Consider the following 23404-nt stretch of genomic DNA (forward strand, 5'->3'; position numbering starts at 1 on the left):
GTTATTGTTATTGCTGTTGTTGTTGTTGGATAGGACAGAGAGAATTGAAGAGAGGAGGTTAGAAAAAGATAGTCACCTGAAGGCCTGCTTCACTGTTGGAGAAGCAACCCCAGGCAGGTGGGAGGGCAGGGGCTCATACAGGGATTCTTGCACTGGTCCTTGTGCTTTGCGTCATGTGTGCTTAACCCACTGCACTACCTCCGGGCCCCAGTTTCCTAGTCTTTAACCCTCTGAAAGTATGGGCCAAATAATTTATGGGGTGCAGAAGGTGGAAGGTCTGGTTAACAGCTTTTTATGAATCTTCATTTCCTCATGAGTAAAATGGGCAGATTCCCAAAATGCAAAGCCAAGGCAAAGGATAAACATCTAGCAGAGCACCCAAAACACAAGAGATATTAAGGTAGGTGAAATTATTTTCACTTTATGTCACTGAGAATGCCTATTTTCCTTTTTTTTTCTTTTTTATTTAAGAAAGGATTCTATTTTCTTTTTCTAAAGATGAGAGAGAAACACCAGAGCACCATGCTGCCAGTATATGCTGTGCCAGGAATTGAACTCAAGATTTCATGCTTGTGAGTCCAATGCTTTAACCACTCTACTACCTTTAAGACCTTCTTGTAATTTGTTTGGCTTTGTATGTTAACTGTCTTTTCAGCCAGCAGGTTCCAGATACTACCATGATGCCAACCAGACTTCCCTGGACAGACAACCCCACCAATGTGTCCTGGAGCTCTAACTCCCCAGAGCCCCACCCCACTAGGGAAAGAGAGGCAGGCTGGGAATATGGATCGACCTGTTAGTGCCCATGTTCAGCAGGGAAGCAATTACAGAAGCCAGACCTTCCACCTTCTCTATCCCATAGTGACCTTGGGTCCATACTCCCAGAGGGATAAAGAATAGGAAAGCTTTCAAGGGAGGGGGTGGGATGCAGAGTTCTGGTGTTGGGAATTATGTGGAGTTGTATCCCTCTTATCCTATGGTTTTGTTAGTATTTCCTTTTTATAAATAAAATAATAATAAAAATTAAATTAAGTTAAATTAAAACTCTGGAAAAAAAAAGACCTTGTTTAAAATGTTTATGTGGTACAACTTAAAGTATGTCCCTCAACAAGTGATATTTAAGACTGATTGAACTTAGCATGGCATTCTCCAACTTCAAGCTGAGTTTTTCCTGTCTTTTAAAATTTATTTTATTTATTTATTTTACCAGAACACTGCTCAGTCCTGGTGTATGGTAATACTGGGGACTGAACCAGGGACTTTGAAGCCTTAGACATGAGAGTCTCTTTGCATAGCCATTATGCTATCTACCTGTACCTGAGTTTTTCTTCCTGTTATCTCACCCTACCCTCTGGCCAGTACTTCTTGATCTGCTTCACACACGACTCATTTTTTCCTTATTCTTCTCAGTCTTCTTCCTTTAAATCCCTCTTCCTCCAGAAAGCCTTCCTTGATACCTATAGTCCTTTACACTTACCTTCAAAAGACATAGCAATTCAGGGAATTCAACTGTTTATACATCTCACCAATTGGATTCATGGATGGGAAGAGCCAGCATGCAGACAAAGGCCTCTTTCATGCAGGCCCTCTCTACCCATCTAGTGCTGAGGCAATGCTTTCAGAAGGGGCTAAATGAGTAAGTGGCTTGTAGAAAGCAATGCATCTTCATGTCATGAAGCTTCCCAGCATCTCTGCTTGGAAGCAACACCAAAAAAAAAAAAAAAAAAAAAGGTGTGGGAGGTTGGGCAGTAGCGCAGCAGGTTAAGTGCACATGGCACGAAGCGCAAGGACCGGCATAGGGATCCTGCTTAGAGCCCCCGGCACCCCACCTGCTGCAAGGCAGTCGCTTCACAGGTGGTGAAGCAGGTCTGCAGGTGTCCTTCTCTCCCCCTCTCTGTCTTCTCCTCCTCCTCGCCATTTCTCTCTGTCCTATCCAACAACAAACAACATCAATACAACAACAATAATAATAGCCACAACAAGGGCAACAAAAGGGGGAAAAATGGCCTCCAGGAGCAGTGGATTCATGGTGCAGGCACTGGGCCCCAGCAATAATCTTGGAGGCAAAAAACAAAAAGCTAAAGAAGGAGATGAAAACAGGTGCACAAACATCCTAGCCCCTATATCCTCGGGATATTTATTCAAAGAAAAGTCTGCCCAATGGAGGCAGATATTACATCTTTAGTTTCTCCTTTCTCCCTACCCCCACCCTCTCTAGGTCACCTTACTTCTCCCCAAATTCTGTAACAGAAAACAAACACACAGAACATCTCTCATGATCATTTTTTTGAACTTTTTTTTAATTTCACTGTTACTTGGTTTCTACTTTGGCACACATGAGCTGCGGCTGTATTTCACACAGAAGCTGACATATCTGATTATGACACGCCCCATAAATCACCTGGCATGCTTCTGCTTCACCTGATGGTTATTGCTTAAATCTCTACTTCTAAGAGCACAAAAGAAAATAATTCTTTGAGTCTACAGCTAAACAAGGACAGAGTGAGTAGCAGCTACATCTGCTAAGATGGGAAAGACCAGAAACAAGGACATCTGGGAACCTATCTGCAGAGTTTGCTCCAGAACCATCTTTTACCCTCTGGTTTGTTCAGTCCAAACAGATTCTGAAATTAACACGATGCTTCAAGCTGGCCTGACACCACAATTGGTGGGGACTACTCTTTGACCTCAATCTCTGCATGAGTATGTCTTATCCTAGTCCCCCCTCCACAGCCCCCCTCCTAGGCAGCTCAATCGCTCCCTAGCTAGCCCCACATTCCTCCCTCCCTCAAACAACTCCCTGGCAAGACACAGGGAGGTCTTGCTCAATTCTAAAAGGTCTTGCCCTCAAAGGCCTGGAGATTGAAGGCAGTATCCAGAAACTTCTTCAGAGATACCAGGTGAGTATTTCTGTTTCCTGTGGCTGGTGCAGCTGCTGGGTCACGGCCAACATACCTGAGGGAGGAGAGACAAGCCAAGGGTGTGTATGTGTTGGGGGGGGAACTTGCCTATCTCAGGACTATGGACTGCGCAGATTCTTTTTTTTTTTTTCCTCCTCCAGGGTTATTGCTGGGCTTGGTGCCTGCACCATGAATCCACTGCTCCTGGAAGCCATTTCTTCCCCCTTTTGTTGCCCTTGTTGTTGTAGCCTCATTGTGGTTATTATTATTGCCATTGTTGATGTTGTTCATTGTTGGATAGGACAGAGAGAAATGGAAAGAGGAGGGGAAGACAGAGAGGGGGAGAGAAAGATAGACACCTGCAGACCTGCTTCACCACCTGTGAAGCGACTCCCCTGCAGGTGGGGAGCCGGGGGCTCAAACCGGGATCCTCATGCCTGTCCTTGTACTTTGCGCCAAATGTGCTTAACACACTGCACTACCACCCGACCCCCGACTATGCAGATTCTAACCCCATCATCATCGTACTGGAGAGATGAAGATCCTGCAGTTCTAAGAGGCTAAGTAACCAGCTTAAAATAAAAGGCAGGAGATTTGAGGCATGCAGGAAAAGGTGGGGTTCAGTTGCAGAGCAGAAACAAAGGCTTACTCTCTATGAGGAAGTATCAAGTCCTATTCCAGATGGGGAAGCCAGACTGTCATTGACAGGGACTATAGGGTCCACCCCTCAGTTTATAGCACAACGCAGAGAATGGCAATGGTCAGTTTCTGAGTCACATGCTAAATTGGGTGGGCAGAATGGGGATAGGTCTGGAGCACGCCACCCCCCCCACCAAGCCCTGTACCATATAGGCCGCGCCCGGCCCAGGATGGTCATGAAGCGGGGGTTGATATAGTCGTAGTAGCCCATGTTCTTGTGCTCCTCCTGGCACCACACCAGCTCAGCGCCTGGATACTTCTCTGCCTCTTGCTTGATCAGGTCAAAAGGGAATGGAGAAATCTGGGGCAGGCAGGGAGAAAGGAGAGCATAGCCTGGGGCAGGAGGAGGGTGCACTGGTGGCTGGGTTCACAGCAGCCACGGTTCCCCATCCTGGGCACACTGTCTCCAGAGTCAAATGCTGGGGAATAGAGCTCATCCACCACTCTGATTGGCTGAGAAACTCAAGACATACCTGCTCCAAGCGAGTAATGGCCACCCTGTCCTCCAGGCCCTGGCTGCTCCGTTCCTTCACCAGGTCATAGTACACCTTTCCCGTACAGAAGATGAGCCGCTGCACCTGCTCAGCGGCCCGTACTGCAGCCCCATCCTCAGGAATCACCCGCTGGAAGCTGGTCCCTAGGGAAGCGCAGTGCTTGGTAGGGGCCACAGTAGCTTGAGCATCAGGCCCTCATGCCTGGCATCCCCAGGCTCTCCCTGCCCACTGAGACTGGCCCTGGATTTAGACCAAGCGAACACCTCTTGAGTTAAAGAACAGAGCAGGAGATAAATGATACCCTGGAATGTTACTGAGAGAGGTGCAAAGAGACAGGGCAGAGTCCTGGGAGCATCAAAGATTAAGGTGGATGAGGTGGTGGGGGGATAATGGGGTGTCCCTTTTACAGGGGACAGAGGAAATGACGGCACATGTCCATCTGAAAACACCACTGTTTGGCCCCAAATCTGCTCCTAGAAGAGTCTTGCCTATTTGCCTCTTCTGTGCAGTCTGGGCACCAAACCAGAAGGCGAAGAGCTATCCTGGGAGGCTCACCACATCCCTCCTGTCTCCCCTCCCTCAGCCCTGTAGCCAAGTGTCCATTTTTCCTTCTGGAGTTCATGTCAAGTGCCTGACATCAGGCTGAGCACAATGCAAGACCCTCAGAGGAAGCTACTACTACTGTCCCCAGGATTTTAGGTGAGAACACTAAAGCAGAGAAGGTAACTGACTGCCATATCCTAAAGGGGGAAAGTTGACATCAGGATCTCATACCAGGTGGTCCAGTGCCAACATCAGAGCTCTCAACGGCAGGGTCAGTCACCTGCCCGTACCGGAGGGGCTTCCCAAACACACACAGGGAACACACCTGCCCACGCTGCTGCCCCTCCTCTGCTACCCAGGACTGCTTGGCAACATCAGATCTGCCTGACCAAGTCTCAGGATGCCACTCCTACCTTTTCAGGACTCTCATTGGGCCACATCTCAGTTCCAACATTAGGCCTTCCAGCTGCTTTATCCTAACCCAATCTCCAGCTGAATAAGGCTGAGAGTATCTAGAGGAGACACTGGGTCCCCAGAGTCAATAAAGTCAATTTTGTTCAAAAGGAAGGAAGGAAAGGAGGGAGGGAGGAAGGGAGGAAGAGGGAAGGAGGATGGAAAGAAGAAAGGAAGGAAGAAAGAAAGCTCCTTTGAACTAGACATCACCAGAGCAATTGCCTCTAGGCTTCCCAGCACAGCCAACTGACCCTGCTATCTGGGGAGACCCAGTGTATCCCAATGCTCAACTTAAGTGACTAGAGCTGGGTTATCTTAGCTAGCAGCTGCTGCAGGGCTGATGGGGCTATAGACAGATATCAGTATAGATGAACCCCAGAAACAGATGCCACCAGGTCCCATACTGGCCACTACCTCCAATCTTGGACTCTCTCAACATGCCCACACACCTACCAGATACCATTTGGTCAAAGCTGGACTTGGCCTCTGGGTGCCTCAGCAGAGATTTGGGTGTGAAGACAATGAGCTGGAAGGGAAACATGTGTCCAGCTGCCAGCTGTCCCTAACTGCCCCCCACCTGCCCAGAGATCCCCGTGTCCAACCCCTGCAGTGCTATGACAACCAGGGCAGGTGCTCACCGGCTTCCGGAAGGGCAGCAGGATCTGCCGGCGCAGCACATGGAAGTAGCTGGCTGGGGTGGAGCAGTTGACCACAATCCAGTTACAGTCATAGAGCTGGCTCACCTCAAAGTCCTGAGTAAAAGTCTGAAGGGACAAGGAGTAGCTGGGAAGTGGCCGTCCAGAGCACCCTCACTCTGGCAGGGTGCACCCTCCTCCTAGGGGAATGGCGTGTGGCACTCACGGGGTAGGCATCCGAGTCATCATTACTCATCTGCAGGAACCTCTCCGGCCTGGCTGAAGAGTGCTCTGGGCCCTGAAAGCAAACACCAGACAGGTCGTACTAGGCCATGCTGGGACAGGGGTTTGACACACAGGCTACTCTTGCAGAATCCCAGCACTGAGGGCAGTCTGATGGCCTCACTTCACTCTGGAGTGTAAACCATAGGAAAAAGTCAGGAAGTGGGGGGAGTCGGGCAGTAGCGCATGACTGGCATATGGATCCCGGTTTGAACCCCCGGCTTCCCAGCTGCAGGGGAGTCACTTCACAAGAGGTGAAGCAGGTCTGCAGGTGTTTATCTTTCTCTCCCCCTCTGTCTTCCCCTCCTCTCTCCATTTCTCTGTCCTATCCAACAACAACAACATCAATCATAACTACAACAATAAAACAATAAGGACCACAAAAGGGAATAAATAATAAATAAATATTTAAAAATATAAATCTTAAAAAAAAAGTCAGGAAGTGGGGTAAGCACTGGGAAAGCATTTTCAGAGGAGGATCCAGTCGGAGCCAGCACATGTGACTGTGTGGGATGGGAGGAGAGGGCAAAATGTCCACTTGAAATGCTTTCTCTCAGGTGGGGGTAGATAGTATAATGGTTATACAAAAAGGGTTATGCAATGGTAATGCAAAAAGACTTATGCCTGAAGCTCCGAAGTCCCAGGTCCAATCCCCCGCATCTCCATAAACCAGAGCCGAGAAAAAAGAAATGCTTTCTCTCTAGAATGTTCTGACTTAGAGCCACTGTCCTTTTCTGAGGGTCAGGAACCACCTATGCACCCTATACATGTTATTCAACTCTTGAAGGCAGGCTGGTGATATAGACTTATTATCTTACTTTACAGATAAAGACAAGCAGAGAGATTAAGAAACAACCTCCCAGGTCACCCAGTCAGAAAGGAGTTGGGGAGGGGGAGGCTAGGCAGTGGAACACCTGGTTAAATGCATATATAACCAAGCACAAGGACCCAGGTTCAAGCCCCTATTCCCCACCTATAAGGGGGATGCACCTCTCTATTTCCCTTTCCTCCCTTAATTTCTCTCTGTCCTATCCAATAAAATAGAAAGAAAAGAGAAAAAAGGAAAAAAAAAAAACGGTCATTGGAAGCAGTAGATTTTGTAGTGTTGCCACCAAGCCCCAGTGATAATCCTGGTAGGGAAGGAAGGAAGGAAGGAAGGAAGGAAGGAAGGAAGGAAGGAAGGAAGGAAGAGGGGGGGCTGGGCGGTGGCTCATCTGACTGAGCACATGCTACAATGCCCAAGGATTCGGGTTTGAGCCCCTGGTCCCCACCTACAAGGGGAAAGCTTTGTGAGTGGTGAAGCAGGTCTGCAGATGTCTCTCTTTCTCTCTCTATCTCCCCCATCCCTCTTGATTTCTGGCTGTCTCGATCCAATTAATAAAGGTAATTTTTAAAAGAGAGAAAGAGAGAAAGGAGTAAGTAAGCAAGTGTTTTTGGTTGTCGTCATCACTGGGGTTGTACTGCTCCAGGTCAACTTTTTCAGATAGAAAGACAGAGACAGAGATAGAGAGTAAGACACCACAGCACCAGAGCTTTATTCAGTAAGTTGGGGGCCGGGCTCAAACCAAGTTCATGTGCATGACACAGCAAGTGTACTACGTGAGCTATCTTGGCAGTCCAAGAAAGAAGCTCTGAACAAGGCCCACTCTCACCCATACAGTCTGCTCCACTCCGTGACAGCAGGGTGACACCCCACACTGACACCCTAGCTGGCTCCTTATGGGATGGGGTAGCCTGCCCTATAGTCACCACCTGTACCCCTCCCCCCCACACACACACCCTTTGTAGGGATGTTCCAAGTACCCAGTACAGGCCTCAGTTGGGTCAGCACAACCCTGGCAACCCAGCTTGGCTCAGACTCACTCTGTAAAGAGCACTTTCATAGCTCAGTGACCTGGGATGGGTCACACCACCTCTCTCCTCATATGTGAAATGGAGACAGGACTGACTGACCGTCCAATGATGGGGAGATCACAGGCTCAGAGATGGCATGTAATGTGTGCAGCAGATGCCCAGCTCTGAGCAGCCATGCAGTGGCTCCAGTAGTGATCAGTGTCTCACCAGGTGACTGATCTTTGCTGCATGGGACCTCAGGGATCTCCACTGACCATCCATCCAGGATTGGCAAGGCCTGGCGCTGGTCACCCAAGCCCACCCTGCTTCATGCTCCTACAGCCCCCTGATCAGGTTTCATAGCCACCAACGTAGTATCTCCTCTCTCCGCTGGCCTATAAGCCTCTCTCTGCCTTACAAGTAGATACATGGGCTGGGCACCCAGGAGAGGACCGTGTGACAAGGGCAAACTACTGCACCTCTCTGAGTCTCAGCATCCTCATCTACAAAGCCAGAACAGGATCAATTTCATTCATTGGTATGAGGACAGAAGAGTTACTACACAGAGAAGAGGTTTGTGTGTTTTTGGTTTGTCCTCCAGGATTATCACTGAGAGATTCTACCACTCCCAGTAGTTATTTCTTTCCTTCTCCCTCTCCCCCCTCCTTCTCTATCTCTCTTCTCTTTTTTTTCTTTCTCTTAGATAGGTGTGAGAAACAGAGAGAGGCAGGGAAAAGTAGAAGAGAGACACACCTACACTGTTCTACCACTATTGAGGCTTCCCACCTGCAGGTGACGACAAAGAGTTTGAACTATGGTCCAGGAGGTGGTGCAGTGGATAAAGCATTAGACTCTCAAGCAAGAGTTCCTGAGTTCAATCTCCAGCAGCACATGTACCAGAGTGATGTCTGGTTCTTTCTTTCTCTCCTCTTATCTTTCTCATTAATAAATAAAATCTTTTAAAAAATTTTATATTTATTTTCCCTTTTGTTGCCCTTTTTTTAGTTATCGTTGTTGTTATTGATGTCGTCATTGTTAGATTGAATAGAGAGAAATGGAGAGAGGAGGAGAAGACAGGGGGAGAGAAAGGCAGACACTTGCAGACCTGCTTCACTGCCTGTGAAGTGACTCCCCTGCAGGTGGGGAGCCGGGAGTTCGAACTGAGATCCTTACGCCAGTTCTTGTGCTTTGCGCCACATGTGCTTAACCCACTGCACTACTGCCCGACTCCTAATAAATAAAATCTTTAAAAGAGAGGGGGGGAAAAGAGGGAAAGAGAAAGGGGGGGGAAGAGGGGAGGGGAGGGGAGGGGAAGGGAGAGAGGGAGAGAGAGAGAGAGATAGAGGGCCTGAACCTCGACTCAGTGAGTCACAAGAATGAAGATTTTAGGCAGAGCTTAGCTCATCACCAGCTTGCATGTATATTACATAAAATGCTAATAACATCATTATCCTCAGGTGACAACAGGCCCATGCAAGCCCAGATGCTTCAGGCTCCTGGAAGGAGGAGACCCCAACCTTTCAAGCAGCCAAGGCTCCACCCGTGCTTTCCCTCTTTCCATAGCCCACCCAGCCCCAGCATCACCACAGCCCTCACCATGCCCTCCATGCCATGGGGCAGCAGCAGCACGATACCATTGTGCCGCACCCACTTGGCTTGGCCGGTGCTGATGAACTGGTCGATGATGCACTGGGCCGTGTTGTGGAAGTCGCCAAACTGAGCCTCCCAGAGGACCAGGGCATTCGGGCTTGCCATGGCATAGCCCAGCTCAAAGCCTACACAGAAGACACACACTGTCACCAAGTGGTTGCAGCTAAACCCAGCCCTTCCTCACACCTTCTCCCTGTCCCCTCCCCCATTCTTCCCAGCAGCTAGGAAGATACTGGGGCCTCCTTGGGGCCCAAAGACCACAGTCATCCTTTCTGAGTACTGACAAGATGTTTAGGGATGCCACCTCCAGCCCTGACCTCATGTGTGGCCAACTTTAGCTCTATTGAAACCAGGAGACAAATCTCTTAAGATGCCAGAAGCTGCCCCAAAGTATGCTAAGGGCAAAGGACAGGAAAGAACCCCAGGGGCAAAACCCCAGAGATTATGGGCCTATTCATGGGTGGGAGTAGGGGACTCTACTTCTGGAAGGAGGTAATGTGAGAGGAAGTGAAACAGCCAAAGATTGAGCCAAAAGAGAAAGAATAGAGGGTTCACAGCCCAGAGTCCAAAGAGGGGACCTCAGAACAGGACTGCTGAGTGCAATGCAGAAGTGACACCGAGGTCAGAAACACTGTGGTAAGTCAGCCAGACTCAGAGCTGCATCCTACTAGTCAGTGGGCCCACTGGGGATGGTGCACAGGGAAAGGGTTCTCTTATTCTCCCTGTCCCAACCCCCCACCCAGGCAAGCAGGGACCCAAGACAGGCTAGTTTAAGGCAAATAATTCCCTCCTAGGCCCAGACCCTGGCATCCTCCCAGCCCTAGGTACATGGTCAGAATGACCAGAGGCCTCCCTTTTGAGGCTGTAAACCCCTTTTCTGCTCCCCAGGCATCTCAGGGCCCACTGGACCTGCAGGTAATTCTGACCCACCCAAGACTCCATACTCCGAGAGGGAGCTGTTGCACACGGTGTAGGGGGCCTGGTCTGGCCAGAGGTGGTTCATGGGGACACAAGTCCTCCGGTCAACTTCTTGGTCATGGAGAACGTGGTGGCGATGACTGAAGAGACAGATGAGCAATGGATGGAGGATATGTGGACTGGCACCTGTTCACCCAGAGCAGGTATACCAGGCATTGGGAAGCAGGTAAGTCTTTGTCACTGGGCCAAGAACCCTGATTCCACAGAATGGTAAGGACAAGAAAGTTCTGAAAAGCCAGTGATCTTACCCCTTCTGCAGGGAGCTCTGAGACTCTGAGTACAGATTGGAGGCACTCAGCTTCTCACATACAGAAGGGAATCAGTGAGGTCCTGAGACCCTAAAAACTATACTCCTGTGGCAACCATGCCCATTCTGCTAGCCACCTTGCTGCCTCACCTGTTCTGTCCAGGATGGCAGGAAACAGGAACTTGTGAAAGTTGAGGGCTGACATGTAGTGAAGGTGCAATGAAGCAGCTCCCTGGTGGTCCCCTGGCTGAGCAGGGCCAGCAGTAATGAGCTGCTGTGAATGGTGCTTATGAATCCTGGGAGCCAAGCCACCTTGACTTATGACCATGACAGTGACTAAGTCAGGATCCAAAGCATCTAAGTCCTTCATTTGGACTCAAAAGGTTGACTGTAAGCAAAATGGAGTAGGCTGGCTTGACAATAGTTCAATATATATATATATATATATATATCTTATAAAAACAAGTAAAATCTTGAGGACCAGGGAGCTTGATATCAGCCAACCAACAAACTGAGTCAGGTGGTCGGCTCTTCATAAGGATCAGAGAATTCTGCAGCCCTCTGACGGTGAGGTCCTGAGGGAAGGGGCTTAAGGATGGGGTTACCTGTGAATACTCAAAACAGTTAAAGGCCCTCTCTGGCCTCCCCAACCAAGGGTTAGGAAGGAGAGGAAAGGTCTGCTCCATTCTGGAGCTCCTGGGCTGGCACTGGGAGCTCTAGTGTAGGCTCCATGGAGACAGGTTGATGCCCTTGGGGCCTGGGGCCTAGATCCCTTGGCCATACCTGAACGTGCCCCTCTCCACATCCTGCCCACTGAGCCGCACATGGATGCCCTCTTTGAGCAGGGAGCCAAAGGCCATGTACTCTGCCAGCGCCCAGTCCACTGTCCGATTCTTGGTCATGTCTGCACGGCCCCGCAAGATACGAGAGAGACCTGCAGGTAGGATCAACCTGAGAGTTACAGGAGTCTGGCCACCCTGCTGAGACAGCTGTGATGCCAAGGCCCTCACCAAGCGTGTTAGGAGACAGTGTACACCCCTTCCACCCACTAGGTCCCAGGCAGGCCTCCTGTGGCAAATCCACTCTAGCCAATACAACGGGCAGCCTGAGCTTGCTATAGCTTCCACACCCTCCCTGCAGAAGGCAGGCATGACTATGCGAGCAGTTGTCACTTACAGACATCATGTGCACCTAGCCTGGTACTTTCTTCAATCACAACCCCACAGGGAGGAGCTGCTTTCTCCCCCTCAGGTGAGGAGATGAAGCTCAGTTGGGTGAAGTCATTACCAGGAACATGCAGTGTTACCAGGAACATGCAGCTCTAAAGATGCATGAATTTGAGCTCAGGTTCAGGGGTCTCCTTGGCCCTACACCTGCATGGGCCCTCCAAGTTGTGCACAAAGAGAAGTGCACCCCAGGACACCTGAGCCTCTGTATACTGTGAAGGAATTCCCTGGGAACTCCCATAGGCTGGTCAGAGGATGCAGAATGCAGGAGTCCCATGACCACCATGAGGAGTCCTCCAGCTCAAAGTGGACATGGACAAGAGGTGACCACCTAGCAGCCCAGGGTGGCCCACCAGCATGGGGCCACACTCTGTCAGCCCTCCAGGTCTGACGTTCCCCTCAAAAGGTTGGGTTATCCTTCAACCTGGTACTGGTAAAGATACTGGGAAAATGCCAATAAGCCTGATCTGGCACCCAACTGGGAGTACAGTGCCTGCCAGCTACTCTGCCAGGAGCTGTTACCATGGGCACCTCACAGGGGTACAAACTAGGCTCTGAGAGCTCAGCTGGCCCATACATAGCAGGAATGCAGGTCCCTGATCCCTGACACCATTAGGGCACAATGCCAGGCTGAGACAGGGCCCACACCAAAGCTAGCACAGCAACCTCACCCGTGTGGATCTTGAAGTCCTCCAGAGGTACAGAGCTGGCCACATTGCCAATGTGGGTCAGCATGTCCTCAGGAATTCCCGTGGCTGGACACGTCATGCTCTTGGGCTCCCCATCCACATTGAAGAAGCCTGTGAGGACAGAGGCTCTGGGCACACTGGGGTGGCAAAGGGGACGCAGATCCCCCAGTCAACCTGCCTCCTTGGGACTAGGACAGGGAGGATGGGCAATCCTTCCTCACTCTCTTCCCCAGCAACCAAACCCTGAATCCACTCTAAGCCCTGATGACAGCTGACACTCAAAGCTTAACTCTACAGCTAACCATTCTCCTCTAGGCCCCAAGGGGGCTACTCTCTCGGTCCAGGGTCACAGCCATCTAGCTCAATCGCAAAGGGGGTTCTCTGAGAACCCCAACCAAGGACACCTTGTGAACCCCCCACACACACACACGTGCACACACATATTCTCCAAGCATCTCTACTTTTTCAAACCCCCGATCAGCTCAGCATAACCTTTCCAAGGTCATATAAATTCTGAGGGTGAGTCCTCTTCCCCTCTAGTCTAGCTCAGTCCAGTCCAGCTCAGCCTAGCCTAGCCCAGTCCAGAGGAATCAGCCTCACACCTCCTCAAGTGCTTCAAAGACAGCCTATAGCCTCTAGGCTTGGCAGTGACTGCCCTCATGAGGGCCACTCCAGTCCTGGTCCCAACACCCGGTTCAGGTGAATCACTGTCAGCCTCTTGCTTGCTCACCAGGCCAGGGAGAGTCCAGCCAGTGCTTTATGTGAAGGATCTTTTTATCCTTGGACCGGCCATATGCTTCCTCACAGATCCGGTCGTATTTGGCAATTTCCTCCTGAAATCAGACAGAGTTGTGGATTGGGGCAACAGTGACCTGCAGTGCAGAAAGCTGGCTTCCTCCAGATTCATAAACCAGGCCCCTCTCACCAACTTCTAGAACTCTCTCCACTGGTCTGTAAGAACCCTACAGCCAGAGGCAAAGTCTGAGTTCAAGAGGATCCCAGGACATGTTCCCCAGGCCTGTGTGCTCAACAGACACTTGGAGGGTGGGAACCTATGACTCAATTTCCTTGCCCTCAGGGTTCCCTGAAGAGGGAACTCCTCTATATATAACTCTGGAAACAAAACTGTTTCAGAGCCACCTCCCACAGGCAGCCTTTCTGGACTGCTGCCTGTGCCTAGGCTCCCCCTCCCCCCACCCCCATATATACATGGACTTCATTCCACCAGACTATAAATGTGCCTTTGGTTCTGTCCTCCATGAAAACTGGGTACTGTTGAGGACAAAGACCATACCGGCTACTTCTGCCCAGCATGGGTTGGGGACAGAAACAGCTGCCCCAGGCTTTTCTCAGGCACTCACAAGCCCTGCCTGCCCACCTCAAATTCCTGCAGGGTGACCGTGCCTTCAGCAATGAGCTTATCGGCGTACTTCTTCAGTACGGGCACCTGTCTCTGGATCTGCTTATACATGAGTGGCTGTGTGAACATGGGCTCGTCCATCTCATTGTGGCCACGCCTGCGGTAGCAGACCTGCAGGGACAGTGCAGGGGTGAGGAGACAGTTTCTGCTCCCTCCCCCACCCCAGACAGTGTGATTGGCAGTCACTGCACATCTGGGGGCACATCTGGCAAGGTAACCCTGAAAGTCCCTCACTACCATCACTGAATATCCATCCCAAGTCTTTGCACAGATTGCAAAGGTGACGCTAAACCTCCCATCCAACACGTGCTCCCCGACTGCCAAGGACGCTGCGGATCTCCCCACTCAGCAGAGCAGGTTCAGGCTGAGGGTATGTTCCCCCCGCCCCAAACTTGGCCTTGCTCCCCTCTCCCCCACGAGACCCACCAGGTCCACCACGACGTCTTTATTGAAGGTGTTCCTCCACTCGGCTGCCACACTACACACATAGATCACGGCCTCTGGGTCATCTGCGTTCACGTGGAAGATGGGAGCATTGACCACACGGGCCACGTCAGTAGGGTACGGTGAGGACCGGGCCATCCGAGGATCCGTGGTGAAGCCAATCTGCAAATACAGCTTCTCAGTTTGCTTCAAGCTAGGCAGGTGGGGGTCTGTCTGGGAGACCAGCAGGTGAGGAGCTGGGCAAGTGATTAGGGCAGGGGTTGGTCTAGTGGGTGTGCCCCAGAGAAACATGCAGTGTGGAGAGGAGACGGTGAAAGGTCCTGAAGTCAGTCAGATGCGTGTGCCATGAGGATAGCAGTAAAACCTGGGGAATCATGCCTGCTCTTCCCCCCAAGTGCCCCCAGATCATTTTGTGTTTTTTTTTTTTTTTTTTAAGATTTCATCTTTTCATTTCTTTTATCCTTTTATTTAATAGGACAGAGAGAAATTGAGAGGGCAGGAGCAAATAGAAATAGAGAGGGAGAGTGAAAGAGACATCTGCAAATCTACTTCACCATTGGTGAAGTGTCCTCCTTGAAGGTGGGGAGCAGGGAGGGCTTGAACCTGGGTCCTTGCTCTCGGTAATACGTGCAGTAACTAGGTGTGCCACTCCCAACACCCCCTGCAGTATTTTTTAAAAGAGGAAAGATATGGGGAGAGAAAGCACTGAAACATCACTACCACATGCAGTGCTGGGTATCAAACTCGGCACCTCACTCTTGAATGTCCCGTGCTCTGCCACTGAGCCACTTCCCAGCTATTGCATTCTTTCATGTGCAGTGGCAGTGAGGAACTCAAGCCTGGATAAGTCTCAGTCCTACCAGTTATAAATTGTACCATCTTGGGCAAGTTACTTAAATTCCCAAGTCTCAGAGCAGGACACCAAGGCACACTGGAAGGGGGCAGAGCAGAGCAATCAGGACCAGGACTGGCTCATAAAGCCCCCAAACTGCCACCTGGACTTCAGGACCAGGCTAGACTAACCAGGCACAATGAGCAGCCCAGGCTCCCACCTGATTGTTGACGACAATGTGCACGGTTCCATTGGTTGTGTAAGAGGGCAGGTCACTCAGATGGAAGGTCTCATAGACCACACCCTGGCCAGCAAAGGCAGCATCTCCATGGACCAGGATGGACATGACCTACAGGGCAGGATGTGAGCTAAAAGTATCCTCATCCTTCCACTTGGGCAGCCCAGCCTTGACCCTGGCATAGCACAGACCAAGGACCCCACCCCTCAATACCTTCGTCCCATGGTCCAACACTCTGAGGGCAGACATCAGAGCCAACCCCTCAGAACTGAGCCCCAGTGCAGACCCCTCCAATTTTACATTTTGATGCCCAGGTGAATTCACCTTCTTGCCCTGTGCATCCCCACGGTAGAACTGCTCTGCCTTTGTCTTCCCTTGCACCACGGGGTCCACGGCTTCCAGGTGGGAGGGGTTGGCCACAAGCGACAGAGTGATGTTCCTGTTTGTGACTCGGTTGATCCTCTCATGGTACATGCCAAGGTGATATTTGACATCTCCAGAGCCCTGAGAGTTGAGGTGGGCTATGAAGAACCAGCACCCTCCCATCTCAAACAGGCAGATGATATGCCCAGGCACACAGCCCACAGTGGATTCTGGCACCTAGGAAGATGATGCTGTCCCTATCCCCACCCACACAGACACATGACCCCTCCTTATCCTGCCAGCTGATCTGACAAAGACAGGCAGAACCCCCTGAGCCTTGGTTCAAAAGCCTAACTAGCCACACCCTCATCAGAGGACCCCAGTACTACATTATCAACCACTGCCTTCTCAGCACCAGTGCCTGCAGAGGCAAAAGCATGGAAACAACAACAAAAAAAAAGGCAGTAGGAATGGGTCAGCCAGCAACAGTGAAATCAGAGAACTAAAGGACAACAGCTAGTAATCAGTGCTGAGACCAACAGCCAGGCCTCCGTGCTAACATAAGCTAAATCCCACCTAAGTCCAAGCACCAAGAATGTACATACAGCAGACAAAGCCCCAGTATCAGGAAAACACGATATACTTTATGATCTTGGGGAAGGAAAAAGCCTTTCTAAACAATATACAAATCTCAGAAGCCAAGCAAAAGCAGACAGCTGAAATGCAATAGATTTATCATGGGGAAAGCAAATCCATGCACAGTGTTTTTGAGGGTGAGAAGAATCAAGCTGAGAAAAGTACTTTTGAAGACAAACAAGAGCAAGAGGCTAATTCCCTCAATATATAAAGTACTTATACATATCAGTATGGTTAAGAACTGTCCAAAACCTCAGAGAGAAAAAAATAAGCAAAAGTCACAGAGAAGAATTTATAGAAAAAGAAATACACAGGGTTTAACAACATAGGAATGGAATACAATTCATAACAAAGAAACAAGTCAATATGCAATCACTTTTATACCTGTCATACTGACAGGCTCCCTCCAAAAACAACCAGGAAAATCACCAGAATGGGGGATGGGTAGATCTGTGACAGAGGCAGAGAAAAAGGCTGACAGACAATGAGTCCAGCATGAATAAGGCAGGGGGTGTGAGGCATTTATGATGTGCATGGGTGACAGGAAGCAAACACAAGCAGATAAATGACTAACCAACACTGCTCTGGACAAAAAAAAAAAAAATGAGGAGATAGGTTCCAGTGCGTGGATAGAACTTTGGGAACAGAGGCACAGCCACAGGAGCTAAAGTGAGTAAATCCACCCTGCTACCCTATGGGCCTCAGTTTCCTTAAGTGGAAATAAGGGATATGGCCCAGATTCTGAGAGCTCTCTCAGCTGTCACAAGATGCATAGCACTTAATCCAAATACCTCAGTGCCCTCATGCAATTATTATAATTATTCCAGCCTATATCCCTCATGTATATTTGTCCATCTCAAGGTTCTGTCTCAACCTGAAAGCTTCAGTCCCCTTCCCAGTCTACTTCTTGTGTCTCCACGCTCTGGGACCTAGGTCTGACACTCACCTCATCCGCTGCCTCCAGCTTGGGATCAAACTGGCAGAAGATCTGCTCCAGGTCCTTGCGGATCACGTTGGCCAGCACATTCAACCTGCCCCTGGACAGAAAGGATAAGGCTCCCACCTGGCAAAGGAGCTACCTCACCCAGCAGATGCAATATCACCTGTTCCCCACCCAGGGAAGCCCAACCTGTCATTCCTGCAGCAATCTATGAGACAAGTGAAGGAACAGTCCAGCCAGCTTCCCCCAGGCAGACACCTCTGCTCATCTCAGACTCAGCAGGCCTGCATGAGCAGGGAGCCACCCAGCCACTACTCAACCCAATACAAAAGGTAAGCTGAATGTATACCTTGACCCCAATATACTAATGCACCACAGCTGCTTCCACATGACCCCCCACACACACACCCCCAGCCCAGCAGCATCCTCGAACAGAATAGGGAAGAAGGGGGCTGGGCAGTAGCACACTGGGTTAAGTGCACATAGTACAAAGCACAAGAATCCTGGTTTGAGCCCGTGAATCCCCACCTGCGGGGGGGTGGGGGGGGGAGTCACTTCACAAGCAGTGAAACAGGTCTGAAAGTAATTGTTTTTCTCTGCCCCCATCTTCCCCTCCCTTCTCAATTTCTCTCTGTCCTATCCAATAAAAAAAAATGGGAAAAAAATGGGGAAAAAATGGCCTCCAGGAGCAGTGGATTTGTAGTGCAGGTACAGAAGCCCAGTGCTAACCCTAGAGACAAAAAACCAAAACAAACAAACAAGAAAAAAAACAGTAGGGAAGAAAAGATGGACTGACTCTATGACTAGGAGTTAATGGAAGACCTGTGTGGGGGAACTGAGGTTTAAAGGATACAGGGAGAGGAAAACAGCCAGGGACCAGGGGCTCTCCCAGCATAATCTGAATTTCCCATCAGGAAGCAATCTATTTAGAGTTGGGCACTAGCCTGACCTGAGTGCAAGGGATGACTCATAATTTGCTCCCCAGATCCCACAAGCAGATGCCCACCCCAGGGCACACACAGTCCCAGCCTCCAACCCTACTGGTCCCTTTTGATCTGGGCAGGGTTGGGGCTGGGGGTGTCACAACAGCAGTCTAAACACTCCTCAACCCTTTGGGCATAGCTCTGGCCTCAGAGACTTCTCCCCCATTGTATGGTTTGGCCTAGAACCTCTCCCATGCCAATTCTCAGTGCCTTCTGGGGATAGAAAGCTGCCAAGCACCATAACCAGTCTCCAGAGCTACTCCAACTGATAGTCCCAGAGCCATCTTCTCCACTGTTCTAATGAAGACACACATTATCTCACACCACAGGGCCAGCTCAGCCTGACCCTCAGAGCACTGAGCCTGTGACAAACACTGAGTTCCTGATGGGCCAGCCACAAGAAGGGGACCTTCCTCATACTGCACCTGGATTTCTCTCATGCTAATGGGGCCTGGGGGTGGTCCAGCAAGAAGGGCTAGAAATGGTCACAGGAAACACCAGGGCTTTGCCCCCAGGCTGCTCAGCAGTTTCTTTTGCCCCATCAATAGAGATGCTGACTGCCTTGATCTTTGTCCCCAGGCCATTCTCATTAGCCCAAAGCTCCAGCTCAGTTGCCCAGCAAGCCTTCTCAATCTTTACCAAGGTCACAGGGAAATGTGCAGTCAGCTTTGTAGCCAGAGAGGAAATTTTCAGTTCAACTCCAGGGACCTCCTTCCAGAAAATGCCAATCTGGGGTCAACAATCCTGGCCCATGCTCCTTTCATAGTCCCCTCTCCACAAGGACCTCGAGAATACATCCTTTTTCCAAAATGTTAACTCTCTTGAAGACAGTGGCCATATAGTGGGAACATGCTACTGAAGACACACATAGGGAGTGAGAAACTAAGTCAGAGAACCCAGTTAGTCCCTATCTCTGTGTGGTTCTGGCTCAGTGCTTGATTCTTCCTGCAAAGAGGCCAGGGCCCAGGACCTCTGTAAACCTTTCTAGGCTACCCTGACTCAGTGCCCATGTCATGCCAACACATCTTCTGATTTTCATCCCCACCCTCCCTACCACAGGCTATGGGGCCTGCAGAATACTCGAGGCTGCAAAGGGATGGAAAGGAGCCCACCTGTGTGGCATCCCCATGATGACATTCTCAATCCCCATCTCACTGGATTTGTCAATGATGGTCTTAAGGGCAGGAATCATGACCTCACAGCCTTCTAGGCCAAACCGCTTCTCTGAAGACCACTTCCGGGCCAGGAAGTCTTCAAATCTAAGGAGAGGGGAAGGGGTGAAATGGAGAGGCTGAGGCACAGAGGAGCTGTTTATAAGAGCCCAGAGTTGGGTGCCCACAAATGAGGGAGCTACAAAGTCACCTTCCTCAGCATAGCCCAGGCAGGATGCTCCTCCCCCTCTCCCTCCCCCCACCCCCGCTCCCCAACAAGAAGCACAGGTCAGAACAAGGACAATGCTTACACACACACACACACACACACACACACACACTTTACCAAAGACCTTTCCCAGAGACCACCCCTCACCCTCCTTTAGTCAAACTGTTCCAAGTGTCTCCCCCTCCACACCACTACCCCCAGCTCCTGCTCCCAAATCACTTACTATATATGTACTATATATGTAGCTCTCTCACTGATTCAAAGACCACTTCATTTCCAACTTTATTGCATCCTACCCCACACTGGCCAGGGATCCACTCTGCAATCAGCAACTGGACCAGATGCATGGCTCTGGGTGGACTAGCTTCAGAGAAGTTCAATGGTTAGAGCCAGACAGTGCTCTGTCCACAGGGAAGCAATGCTACTCACCCCCAGAGTGGTGTATCTTTCTATCAAACTTTCCCATAATACTTTCTACCCCTCTGCCCTTGCTCAGTGTGCCCTGTTGTTAAGTCTTCTGGACCCCTACCCCTGCTGGCCTTCCAGCTCTGCATGAGCAACTGGCCTCAGTGCTTCTCCTCAGAACCTCCCCTGCCAAGGGTGAGGCCCATCTACTTTTACCTGCTTTTGCCAGGCACCCTCCTATCTCTCAGTCAGAGCCTGAGACACCTCACACAGTCCTAGAGATGGTCTCATCCAGTCACTCAGACCACATGACGCAACACTGAGGGCCTGACCTCATGGAGCGCACCAGCCGGGCCAACAGGGTCCGCTTCTCCTCACTGGAGAATTGCATTATGCCAGGCGTCTCAAACTTCTGCCGGATCCACTGGCACTGCTCCACGTCATTGATGAACATGAACTCCAGGCCGATGTGTTGGCAGTATGTGTTCTGAGACAAGCAAGAACTCCATGAGGTACAGGGAAGGGGGACATCAGCCTTGGACCAAAAAAGGTGGCAGGCACCCTCCTTCCCTAAGTAGGCTCCAGAGTTCCTCTGGGTGGCCTGCCTGTGCTCACCTCTAAGCGCCGAATTATTTCCCGCAGAGAAAGGGTATTTTCAGAACCCCCAATGAAGGTGGTCGTGGGCAGCTGGAACTCCTTATCAAGGTCAGCCTCCCGCAGATCATAGAAGGCTGAGGAGGTACACATGACAGAACCAAGGCACCAGAGAGGAGGAGAGAGATCAGGCCCAGATGGGACATAGGAGCATCAAAGTCCTCCCAACAACGTCACCAGGTCCAGACTAAATAAAGCCAAGGACCCTCTATCTGAGGGAGTAAGGGTTAGTCAGCACCCAGTTTGCTGCCACAAGGGACAAGTATCTCAAGCTTGCTGAACATGGTGTGCCAGCCAGGGAAGACAGAGGGCATTCCTTGCAAGGATGTCATACAGTAAACATACTAAGATGAGAACAAAGCCTCCCAGAATGCTCACTGGGCCCCAGGAACCAGAGCCACCACAGACTTAGAGCTCCCCACTAGGCACTGGCACCCACTACCTATGGCATTAAGAGGACAATGGGAGAGGGCACCAACTCTCACCCAATTTGTCAATGGTTGTGATTAAGTCTGAGGGCACAAAGGAGTCCAGGTCTGCATCCAGAATGCCCAGGGGATCCAGCTGAGCCACATGATGGCCTCGAATCTGGGAAGAGAAAAGGTCAGGGTTGGGCTAGAACACATCCGGAGAGATCTTTGCCAAGAGCAGGGTTCTGGGCTCCAGACTGGGCTCACTTCCTACTTCAGGATTTCCAGTGCCACACATCTCCAGCCTCCAACCTCTGCACGGTGCTCTATGAGGCCCAGCCACAACCATTGAGGGGGCGAGAACTCAACTCTGTCTAGAAGTACAACATGCCACTGTCAAGTGAAGGATAAGACACATATACAAATATATTAAGTACAGTACTGTTGGATAGTATGCCAGCTCCCCCTGGCTTCTGCTTAACCATATGCCTATATAGGGATAGATTTAATCCCATTCAAAGCTTTGGTCTATTTACATAAATCACTTTTACATTTACATAAAGCACTCCCTCCAGGGCATTGGTGGTTCAGTGATAGGATTCTCGCCTGCTCCACCCCCTCTTTGTCACACCCTGATCCCCTCCTTGTCACACTCTGATTTTCACCAGTCACTTTTCTCTCCACCCTCTCTATGTCACATCCTGTTTCCACCCTACTTGGCAAGTATATATAAAGACAGCATTGTGAGTTTTAGGGGACTTGAGTTTAGCTTAGCTCGTCTTAGATTGTGCTGCGTCCTGCGTCCTGCATGAATAAAGAGATACTGCGTACAACCCAGCCATGAGTCCCTGGTCGTCTGTTACCCGCCCGTGAAGCCAGCCCAGCGAAAACAACATAACCTGTCGAAAACAACACAGTACTACTGGTAATGGAGGAGACTTCCGGAGGCACAGCTAAAGAGCAGCAGCAGCTGTGTTTTACTCTCCTGACGCAACTAGGAACAGCAAAGAGGATCACCTGAGAAAACAATAAGACTAGGGTGACTCCAGGAACCCACCAAGCCACAGGTGAGTGCAAACACGTGTGGCTCATGGACAGAAGGACTTCAAGAGAGAATCCTGGGGCTAAATGTCCATACTTATTCGGGAGTACTACTGATAATCACAAAATGCTAGAAATTCCCCCAAAATACCCATAACTAGGAGACTGGCATGTAGATATGGGAAATCCATGCAAGTTCTACAGAGGTGTATATACAAGGGCCAGAGGGATAACAGCTTACCAAATACAGCATGTCCCTTACCATGCACACAATACAGCCAAACCCTGGCACCATGTGGGAGATGCTCCAATAGCTCATATCCCCCCCCCATCTGAATGAAAAGGCAGATCCATAGTGGTGAGGCCCTGGCTCCATAAAAAAAGGTGCATATGTGTACAGACTTGGGTATGTGTGTGTGTGTGTACACATATATGTATTTGCATACATTAGAATACTAAATCTGCAACTCACAATGACCCTGGGTCCATACTCCCAGAGGGATAGAGAATGGGAAAGCTATCAGGGGAGGGGATGGGATATGGAGACTGGGTAGTGGGAATTGTGTGGAGTTGTACCCCCCCTATCCTATGGTTTTGTTAATGTCTCCTTTCTTAAATAATAAAAATTAAATAAATTAATTAAAAAGAATACTAAATTACAAAAAGCAAATTATAAATAAGAATAATTACCCATGAGAAAGAATGGAAAGGGCACAGTGGCAGGAATAGAAACTTAAGGGTTTTTAAAAATTTTTATTTTATATGATTCTTTTTTTAAATTTAACTTAAGTTATTTATTTTTGCCTCCAGGGTTATCACTGGGGCTCAGTGCCTGGGCTATGAATCCACAGTTCCTAGAGGCCTTTTTTTTTTCTTTTTTTGGATAGGACAGAGAGAAATTGAGAGAGGAGGGGAAGATAGAGAGGGAGAGGGAAAAATAGACACCTGCAGACCTGGAGACCTGCAGACCTGCAGACTTGCATCACTGCTTGTGAGGCCACACCCAAACCCCCACCTTGCAGGTGGGGA

The 23404-nt window shown here is 50.0% G+C and overlaps 1 protein-coding gene across 2 annotated transcripts in view; it reads right to left on the minus strand.

Annotated features, from left to right (window-relative positions):
• Positions 1–2271: 2271 nt before the first annotated feature.
• The window catches only part of OGDHL (oxoglutarate dehydrogenase L), a 38027-nt gene continuing 16894 nt past the window's right edge, over positions 2272–23404 (minus strand). For both annotated transcript variants that reach the window (XM_007526488.3, XM_060191537.1), the window contains exons 4-23: positions 21410–21512; positions 20886–21001; positions 20603–20757; positions 19598–19744; positions 17509–17599; positions 15888–16067; positions 15546–15674; positions 14476–14655; positions 14008–14160; positions 13360–13462; positions 12612–12740; positions 11498–11648; positions 10420–10547; positions 9436–9614; positions 5951–6022; positions 5728–5853; positions 5543–5615; positions 4073–4236; positions 3746–3900; positions 2272–2955 (exon numbers count right to left, since the gene is read on the minus strand). In XM_007526488.3, coding sequence (XP_007526550.1) covers positions 2832–2955; positions 3746–3900; positions 4073–4236; positions 5543–5615; positions 5728–5853; positions 5951–6022; positions 9436–9614; positions 10420–10547; positions 11498–11648; positions 12612–12740; positions 13360–13462; positions 14008–14160; positions 14476–14655; positions 15546–15674; positions 15888–16067; positions 17509–17599; positions 19598–19744; positions 20603–20757; positions 20886–21001; positions 21410–21512 — 2658 coding nt within the window. In that variant the 3' untranslated portion in view covers positions 2272–2831. The remainder of the gene's footprint in view (positions 2956–3745; positions 3901–4072; positions 4237–5542; positions 5616–5727; positions 5854–5950; positions 6023–9435; positions 9615–10419; positions 10548–11497; positions 11649–12611; positions 12741–13359; positions 13463–14007; positions 14161–14475; positions 14656–15545; positions 15675–15887; positions 16068–17508; positions 17600–19597; positions 19745–20602; positions 20758–20885; positions 21002–21409; positions 21513–23404) is intronic.

This window comes from Erinaceus europaeus, chromosome 1 (genome assembly GCF_950295315.1).
Source record: "Erinaceus europaeus chromosome 1, mEriEur2.1, whole genome shotgun sequence".
Lineage (NCBI taxonomy): Eukaryota > Metazoa > Chordata > Mammalia > Eulipotyphla > Erinaceidae > Erinaceus > Erinaceus europaeus.